The 9030-nt window shown below is 34.9% G+C and overlaps 2 protein-coding genes across 3 annotated transcripts; both read right to left on the reverse strand.

Annotated features, from left to right (window-relative positions):
• Positions 1 to 891: 891 nt before the first annotated feature.
• LOC107417888 (flavin-containing monooxygenase FMO GS-OX5) lies at positions 892 to 5384 on the reverse strand. 2 transcript variants are annotated; one of them, XM_060814078.1, is made up of 8 exons: positions 4374 to 5384; positions 3716 to 3786; positions 3411 to 3560; positions 2935 to 3017; positions 2649 to 2784; positions 2216 to 2389; positions 1605 to 1760; positions 892 to 1182 (listed from the first exon to the last, which is right to left on the reverse strand). In XM_060814078.1, the coding sequence occupies exons 1-8, from the start codon at positions 5011 to 5013 to the stop codon at positions 1144 to 1146; spliced, it is 1449 nt and encodes a 482-aa protein (XP_060670061.1). In that variant the 5' UTR covers positions 5014 to 5384; the 3' UTR covers positions 892 to 1143. The 2 variants fall into 2 exon arrangements, with proteins under 2 accessions (XP_060670061.1, XP_015882028.3); XM_016026542.4 differs by having other exon boundaries at positions 892 to 1194; positions 4374 to 5380.
• Positions 5385 to 5679: 295 nt separating this feature from the next.
• Positions 5680 to 8328, reverse strand: LOC107417885 (flavin-containing monooxygenase FMO GS-OX-like 4). The gene is made up of 7 exons (XM_016026538.4): positions 7675 to 8328; positions 7476 to 7546; positions 7055 to 7204; positions 6695 to 6777; positions 6427 to 6562; positions 6127 to 6300; positions 5680 to 6022 (listed from the first exon to the last, which is right to left on the reverse strand). The coding sequence occupies exons 1-7, from the start codon at positions 8204 to 8206 to the stop codon at positions 5861 to 5863; spliced, it is 1308 nt and encodes a 435-aa protein (XP_015882024.2). The 5' UTR covers positions 8207 to 8328; the 3' UTR covers positions 5680 to 5860.
• Between the last annotated feature and the right edge of the window lie 702 nt (positions 8329 to 9030).

The following is a 9030-nucleotide window of genomic DNA, read 5'->3' on the forward strand; positions in this document are numbered from 1 at the left end:
TACAATGAAACCCCAATTCCATCGGTTTCAAGAAATGGAAAATGGTATTTGTACATGTGAAAATGCATTGCGATGGTACAATAATGGCAAACCTCCAGTTAGTATCTTCAAGTTTGTTTCTAAGGAGGAAGAAAGAAAGCAGAAATTCATTCAATAAAACAGCGGGAAAAAATTAAAAGAAGTTATCTGGAATATGCTCAGTACGATAGAAAATGGTATCAGCATAAATTATGGATCCATCTTCATAGGCAACTGAACCATCTTCATAAGCAATAGACGGTTGTGATCATGTTCTTGAATGATGACAACCATCATTGTTTGCGTTTAGGAGATTCATATGGAGAGCTTTTTTGCTGGATATCTGCTATATTCTGATGAAGCTTATCAAGTTCATTAGAGTTTTCAAGAAGATCAAAAACAAAAAGGTAAATGGCTTGAGGTGAAAAGCTTGGATGGAAGAATTTTGTTTATTGGCTTTGATAATTGTTAGTTTCTCTGTTTTTGTTTTAGCTTTCCCAGGTTGCAAAGGTAATTGCATTTGCATTATTGCTGATCCTTTTCATGTGCTGGACTTGGAGCACATCAAAGTTTCTTGCCACCAATAAAGAGGAGAAAATTATACCAACAATATCTTTCTTCTGCCTTGGTGCCGAAGAAACAAAACAAAATTAATGATGATACTATCTGAGATGATTGACAAACCATCTAAGTCATTAATTTAACTCCATCGAATCTTACAACTAGGATATAGATTATCAAAACCTTTTTCCAAAAATCTTGATACATAGAATGAACCAGTTTTCAGGTTTTTGATTAACATATTTTATTTATAATGTTATGTTTTATCATTTTACCCGCTTTGATATATATTAATTTTATTCTTGTTTTCGATTGTATCTTAATTAATTATATCATATTACCTGAGGTCACCAATTAATTCACTGTAATTTACAGCATAAAATGTTGATCATTGTTAATAATAATAAAAATGGAAAGGAAGAAAAACCAGTAACTGCTTCTTTGAATATATAGAGCCCCTCTGATTTTCAAGACTGCCAAAAAGTGAAGAATACCACTTTTTTATCAGCTATCAAAAGCTCAAGAGCTCATTGAGTTTGCACAGGGCTATTTTGCTCCTTGTTTTCAAAAATCTCTTTTTGCTTCATCTTCATTCACCAGTGGCTGTGATGATTCCTTCAACAGGCGTGATTTTAATCATATGTTAGATCATATCAAGTTCAGTATATATATATACGCACGCACACACACACACATATATATATACAGAGTTTTGCTAAAAAAAACGCTAACAAGCCATTGGTATTGAGGGATTGCCCGGTTCATGGCATGTAACCCACCGGCTATGATGTGTTACATGATCCAAGTTACATGCAATCCATCCGGTATATTCAGTTGACTACACGTAATTGACGGGGCATGCCATTGGTATATGTTTATATGCATATATATATGTATATATATATATATATATATAAAAAGAGAGAGTAAGAGAGGGAAAGAGAGAGAGAGATTTAGATAAACTGTAAAATAACAGAATGCAAATTGAAACATATTATATATATATATACAGAAAAATGGCAGACCTTTATGACTGAGTCCCAATAATCTTCATCCCATTCATCTCTGTATCCCTCATTCATGGCTATTAATGAACTCTTGATGAGTTCTGCCAACAAGTTCCATCTCCACTCCTGTGGGGGCAATCCAATCTGACCAAGTATCCAATTGTGGTACTCATTCTGCCAATATAATTCAGATGAGTCATGCAGCCACTTTAGGACTACTACTCTATAATTTGTTCATAGCATTTAGATTAATTTTTAAAGTATGAGAGGCATTTTCTCAATGATATTATATATTCAGCTGATACACATAATGACCGTAAGTATTATTTACATGATTATGATTAATAGCTTTTAACATTCTCACATTTTTCTCTTCATATGTAACTAAAAGCTCTGCTTATCAAATTTGCCTTATGTGCTAAAACAGTTGTATGTATATAGTATGTCACCTTCTAAAAATGTCTATACTCAATCTCATAGCTCGATTTTTTATTTGTTTTGTCAACTAAGTAATCTAACAGCTTAAGATTTTCAGAATGGTAGTAAGTTAACGTTGTATCAAAGCCTATTAACAAAAGAAACAACGTTTATTCCTGTCACAAAATGATGACCGCGAGGAGATGCAATACCCCGTTTGGATAAAGAGCATGGGTAAAGCGTTTTGGCACCCCATTTTCCTCCATTTGCCTATAATGTTCTTCAGTTGAGGCTGCCATCTCCTCTTCGTTTGGGAGCAGCACCTTACCAGATAACACTCGTGCAACCCACTTGGATTGCAAGTCCCTTAATGGGAAGCCAATGTCCTGCTTGTTGCAAAACAAAACATCAATTATCAATCGTTCCAATTGTTGACACCACTTAAGTTCTAAGTACGAAAGGTCACCAATCTTAAAAGCAATAGTTGCACAAAAACCAACAGTAACAATGTGCATGTTATTAACCAACAGTGGAGTAACTAGCAAGAAACTGGGGCTAAATCATCTTATGAGTTTTAAAACTATCATAAGTGATTCTTAAGGATAATCTGAAGAAAATGGTAAAAGAAACATGTTACCACCAAACCTTATAAGCTACTCCAATGAAAGACAGCCATGGAGCTAAGCGTGGAGGAAAGACATGTTTAAACAATGGCCCAACACGATTTTCTTCAACGGTGACAATTCCATTGGTTTCAAGAAAGGGATAACGGTAATTGTACCTGTGAAAATACAGCAGAATTCATGCATTCAGTGAAAGCAGCTATATACACTTCATGTAATATATACTAGCATTTTGTAGTTTTACAAACAAATTGAAAAATATGTGATAGATAGAAAGACAAAACTAGAAAAGTTATTTTGGAGTTTACCCAGTGCAGTAGAGAATGGTATCAGCATAAACAAAGGATCCATCTTGAAACACAACTTTACCATCTTCACAAACATGTTCTATCTGTTAAGATGCCACTTTCAACAATCAGCATAACATAGATAAAATATACAAGTAAAAAAGTCACAAAATGTAGAGAAAAATTATTGGGGACTATGTTGTGCTAAAGAGAGAGAGCGAGAGAGACAAACAGCTAAAATCTTACTTGTTATGGTAAAGTTTGCAAATATATATGCAGTGCAGAAGAAATGACTTTCAAATATGACTATTATTTACTGGCATAAAAATCCCTTTTTTTTTTTTTTTTTTTTTTTTTTAAGAGGCTTCAATACTGGACCTTTCCTATGAAAGGGGATGAATTTAATAACAACCAAAATGTTCCCCATTGGACATAATTTAATTAGTTTTTAATATTAATATATAGTATAAGGTAATATATATGCATGGTATATATACCATCATATGCAGCCATATGTTCTTGTGGTTTTCCAACTGTGTGACTCGTACATTTGGGATCTTTGTGGCTATATGAACTTGTTTGGCTTCTGTAGCAATCCCTCTTGAGATTTCATAACCACTTGGCCCATACCCAATAATTACTACAATCTGTATACAACAAAAAACATAAAACAAGAACAAAAAAACAAAAAGCAAAACCAATCAAAGAACTTAATGGCAAAAGCCAAGAGAATAATACAGAACCAAAAACAGAGACAATGAAAATGAGATGGAGGATTATAACTATATATATTTTTACATACCTGATCCTTGAATGGTTCAGGAACACGGTAGTTGTGGCTGTGAATTTGATACCCCGGCCACTTTTCTATGCCTAGTCACATTACAGGACCAAGCAAAGTGTTATTAAAAATAATAAAAGAAAATAAAAAGAAAATTATAACCATACGTATTCAATTGAGGCATAAAAAAGTACATATATTCAATCATGATTACAATTTATACAATATTTTTACAAAAAGATCGAAATATACAAGTCTCTCCATGGAAAAATTAATTAATCATTCAATATTCAACATAAAAAAAAAAAAAAACAAAAAACAAAAAAAAAAACATATAGACAAAAAAAATTACTAATAAAATATGGAGACTACGAAATTCAATTTAAGACAATTGTTTCTATGGCTGCGAAAATTAAAATTGAAAATAATTTGTGTAAAATCCATTTCTCCTTAAATTACTGATTTGGTGTGCAACTAAATCGAGCTGAGCTGAGCAGAGCAAAAGCAAAGCCTATGGGTCCCAGTCCCAACCTCATACCGAATAAGAATCAAACACATGTACATCCTAAATAGACTCACTACAGCAGACCATAACTCCCATATATTATTCGGCAAAAAGCTCCCATATATTATTGGCTAATCCGATGAAAGTCAACAAAAAAGTCATAATTTCACTAACCTGCAACAGCAGTCAGCTGCGGCTCGCTTTGATTTCCAGTGCACACGACAACCGCGTCGAACACTTCTCGACTAACTGAGTCGCTCCCCCGAGTCCTCCACTCCACCGACCACTCGTTTTCCTTCTCTTCAACTCGCTCAACTCGAACGACCTCCGAGTTGAACCTGACCAACTCAATGAGACCGAAATCGTCGGCGAACTTGTCCAAGAACCGAAGCACCTCCTCGTGACTCGGAAAAGCTCTCGGGTCACCGGTTTCTCGCTTCGCAAACGGATAGTCCAAGAAGCTCATCATCTGTCTGGGGAGGTTAGTCCGGAGAGAGAGATAGAGGCTGCTGTGGACGGTTTCGCGGTTCGGGTCGATTCCAAGTGGATCGGATTCCACTCTTGGGTCGTAGTACCACAAGCCGCCTATTCTATCGGCTTTTTCGAAAACGACGACTCGGTGACCTTCTCGCCGAAGCTCCCGGGCGGCGCAGAGCCCCGCCACGCCGGCTCCGATCACGGCTGCTTTGACGGACCGAGACATTGATTGATTAGTGGATTGATAAACTAAGCTGACAAGGTAATTAAAAGCTGTTTTCTTTGTTTTGAAACGATTGGCTCTGTGCTTTCGTTTTTTAAGTAAAGATTCAACCATTACGATTATTCAATCCATGACGTTTTGATTAGAAATAGTAAAATTTGAAAAAGGAAAATGAATAATATTCAAAGTAAAAATGAAATATATTCTTCTTTTTTTTTTTTTTTTTTTTTGGAAATTATTTTGAAATATGAGAGACATTATAAGATTTACTGGGAAAGTTTTTGTTTGATTATTGTGAAAAATTATTGTACTATAAAAGTGGGTTTAGGTTCAAGAAGTGAAGGTTACGGAATTGTGATTACCAAACAATAGAAAAAAATGTTACCTAATTGTAATTTGGTGGAAAGTTTTTTCTTCTTACTTTTTCTATTTGGATTTTTTTTTTTTTTTTTGTTTTTGGAATTTTTTTGGTAAAAGACTATTTGTGTCAATATGCTTTCAAATATTGATAATATTGGGCTCTCTTCCTTTTTAGTTGGCTTTTTATTTTTAGATTTCTTTTATAAAAGAAACTAAATAAAATCCCATGCCAGTAATGATCCCAAAAAAAAAAAAAAAAAAAAAAAAAAAAAAAAAAAAAACCATGCCAATAGAGAAGATGTTTAGGAATTGAAAGTCATTTTTAACTTTTTAAAGGATTCAATTACCCACAAAAAAAAAAAAAAAAAAAAAAACTCATTCATTACTTGGCAAAGATATACTGTTTTCCTTGAAAGAATGTACTTTGACAAACAAGAATCAATTTGTGCTCTTCTTCTTTTTATCATTTTATTATTTTTTTCTTTTTGTGGAAAAAGTTATTTTCTACAAAAGTATTAACCTCAAATAAACTATTGAGATTTGAGGATGAAAGTCTCTGTTAAGCTTAAGCCCAACTCAAATGAATGCCTAATAAAAAACCTTATGAATCACTCAATGCCTCCCAATAAGCACTATCCCATTGATCTTTGTATCCATCATGCATAGTCGTTATGAAGTTGATGCTCTTTGCATAAACTTTCCCTCTCCACTCCTCTAGTTCTGGCCACCCAATCTCAGCAAGCAGCCCATTTTGGTATTCCATCTACAAGAATCAATTTGTTTAAAGCAATCGGATTAATTTTAGACTCAAAAAATACTTCATATAGTAATTTTCAAGTGAGAAAGAAAGCAAGATATTAGATATACCTCATATGGATGAAGGGCATGAGTAAAGCACTTTGGCACCCCATTCTCCTCCATTTGCTTGTATAGTTGATTCGTCGAGGCCATCATCTCTTCTTCCTTTGGCAGCGCCACCTTACCGGATAATACACGCGCCATCCACTTGGATTGTATGTCAACTAGCGGGAATACTGCATTCTAATAGCAAAATACAACCTCCATTGTCAGCTGCTCATCTCATACTTAACTAGATTTGGTGTAGTTACAAAATATTGCTAAACCTAAAAAGCACAACTGGGTAAAAGAAAACTTGTTACCACCAACCTTAAAAGGTATTCCAATGAAAGACAGCCAGGGAGCCAAGCGTGGAGGAAAGATATGTTTATACAATGGCCCAACTCGATTTTCCTCAATGGTTACAATTCCTTTGGTTTCAAGAAATGGAAAATGGTATCTATACCTGTGAAAATGCATTGCAATGGTACAACACCAGTTTAGTATGTTCAAGTTCATTTTTGAGGAAGAGGAAAGAAAGCAGAAAACCATTCAATAAAACTGGGGTGAAAATGAGAATAAGTTATCTGGAACATACCCTGTACAATAGACAATGGTATCAGCATAAACTAAGGATCCATCTTGAAAGGCAATTGAACCATCTTCATAAGCTTGCTCTATCTGTTTATAAGATAAGAATTTTAAAGGATTAGCAAATTATACCTTAAATATCTACTTATTAACTAGAAACTGGTTATGGACCATAATGCCAAAGAAACAGAGATATAAAAAAAAAAATTTTGATATATTAATGGGAACATGCTTTTTCTGTCTTTTGTTTGGCTGACTGGAAAAAATACCAAAGAACCCATAAAAATTCAGTTTTTATGGCTAAGCCCAAAAAAAAAAGGAAAAAACAAAAATACAGTAAGCTGAGAAGGCAAAATGGAAAACATACCATCTTGTGGTGCCATATGTTATTGTGGCTTTCCAACTTTCCAACTTGTACATCTGGTTTTCTTATGGCTATATGAACTTCTTTGGCTTCAGTAGCAATGTCTCTTGAGATGTCAAAGGCACTAGCTCCAAATCCAATTACAACCACTGTCTGTTAAAAATTTTGTATTTTAATTAACCAGTATACAGTACAAAAATCAAACAAAGAGAAAAAAATTTCAACATTTTAATGGGAAATTTTCAACATTTTAATGGGCTTATGCAATTATAGCAAATGAATCACAATTTCCTCAGTATGACAATCTAATATGGAAGGCAGTTTTACTAACAAGAAAGGATTAGTCGGACAAATCAAAATTTGCCACTTGGCACTTGAACCACACTGATCGTGGCTGTTATTACTATCACCATATTGTACGTACCTGGCCTCGAAATGATTCAGCAACGCGGTAGTTGTGGCTATGAAGCTTATACCCAGGCCAGTTCTCTAGGCCTGATCACACCACAACAACACCCACCAATAAAAAAGTCGGTAAAATTCAAAGTAGACTGATTGAGCAACATGATTAAGCAGTGAGCATTACAACACAGGATCATAACCTTATATCGAATTGGCCTCACCTGGAATTGTCGGGACCTCTGGTTCAGTGAAATTTCCGACGCACACAACAACCGCGTCGAACACTTCCCGGCTCAATGAGTCGCTCCCCCGAGTCCTCCACTCCACCAACCACTCGTCGTTCTTCGTCTCGTCAACTGGGGCAACTCGGACGATTTCCGAATTGAACTTGACCAACTCACGGAGTCCGAAATCGTCGGCGAACTTGTTTAGGAAATAGAGCACCTCCTCATGACCCGGGAAAGGTCTCGGGTCCCCATTTTGTCGATTCGGAAAGGGGTAGTCCAAGAAACCCATTAGCTGTCTGGGGAGGTTGGTGCGCAGAGAACGGTAGAGGCTGCTGTGGACAATTTCACGGGTCGGGTCGAGACCGAGAGGATCGGATTCGATTCTCGGGTCGTATATCCACGTGCCGCCTATTCTATCGGCTTTATCGAAGATAACAACTTTGAGACCCTGACGCTGAAGCTCACGCGCCGCGCAAAGTCCCGCCACGCCGGCTCCGATCACTGCTGCTCTTACTGATCGTCCCATTGGTCAATTTGGAATTGCCGAATTAGCTCTCTGAATCTTTTTTTTTTTTTTTTTTTTGGGTTTTTCTTCCTATAGAAATGTCACGCTTTATACGGTTAGTTCTCATACAGTTGTTCTAGTGTCCTAGCCCCTCTACTCCAATCATCGAATTTCCATGTGTTTGAAAGCTAATAACTTTTTTTCAACTTAATTTTTCATGCAAGTTGTTTGTTCTGGTGTGAATAAATTGTCCAGACAAGTTATTCACGTCACGTTGTTGGTAATTCCTAGTAAAAATTAGGATTTATTTATTTATTTATTTATTTTTGGTGAAGTAGAAATGGGATTGTATTATATATGGTATAAATGTTTTGTCGTAATTATATAATTATAATTACATTTAAACTCCCGTTGTTAGAAAGTCATCGTTAACCTTATCTTTAATTTTCAATTTATCATGATAGAATTCTAAGATCATTTGTAGGTTTTTATTAATTAAATTAAACCCTTTTAAAATTAATATAAAATTAAAAAATTATATTTTATAATTATATATTGCTATTACAATATAATTAGAATAATTAAGTTTTTAAAATTGATCGATAAAAATTTATAAATGAATCTGTACAAATAAGCAAAAGATAGTTAGAGGTAAAATTTGCTTCTTCTACGTGGTTCCGTTTCTGAATGGTGGGAGCGATTCTTTTCCCTGTTCTTCGGATCCACCTTCACTGACAATTCCCTTATGATAAATTAACGTGTTTAAAAGTCAAGAAAGTACTTCTTCTTATTATTATTTTTTTAAAAAAATTGCAGCCGATTAAGAGTCAAAAAAAAAAAATTCA

This window comes from Ziziphus jujuba, chromosome 2 (assembly GCF_031755915.1).
Source record: "Ziziphus jujuba cultivar Dongzao chromosome 2, ASM3175591v1".
In the NCBI taxonomy this organism is placed as follows: Eukaryota; Viridiplantae; Streptophyta; class Magnoliopsida; order Rosales; family Rhamnaceae; genus Ziziphus; species Ziziphus jujuba.

Bases quoted from the DNA above. Each gene is read 5' to 3' on its own strand.
- LOC107417885 (XM_016026538.4), bottom strand. From the start codon at position 8,206: ATGGGACGATCAGTAAGAGCAGCAGTGATCGGAGCCGGCGTGGCGGGA. The intron at 7,205-7,475 runs GTACGTACAATA...AATTTTTAACAG, and splicing joins CTGAATCATTTCGAGGCCAG to ACAGTGGTTGTAATTGGATT. The intron at 6,778-7,054 runs GTATGTTTTCCA...TCTTATAAACAG, and splicing joins ACATATGGCACCACAAGATG to ATAGAGCAAGCTTATGAAGA.
- LOC107417888 (XM_016026542.4), bottom strand. From the start codon at position 5,013: ATGGTTGAATCTTTACTTAAAAAACGAAAGCACAGAGCCAATCGTTTC. The intron at 3,561-3,715 runs GTATGTAAAAAT...TGTTGTATACAG, and splicing joins CTGAACCATTCAAGGATCAG to ATTGTAGTAATTATTGGGTA. The intron at 1,195-1,604 runs GTCTGCCATTTT...CGCCTGTTGAAG, and splicing joins ATTGGGACTCAGTCATAAAG to GAATCATCACAGCCACTGGT.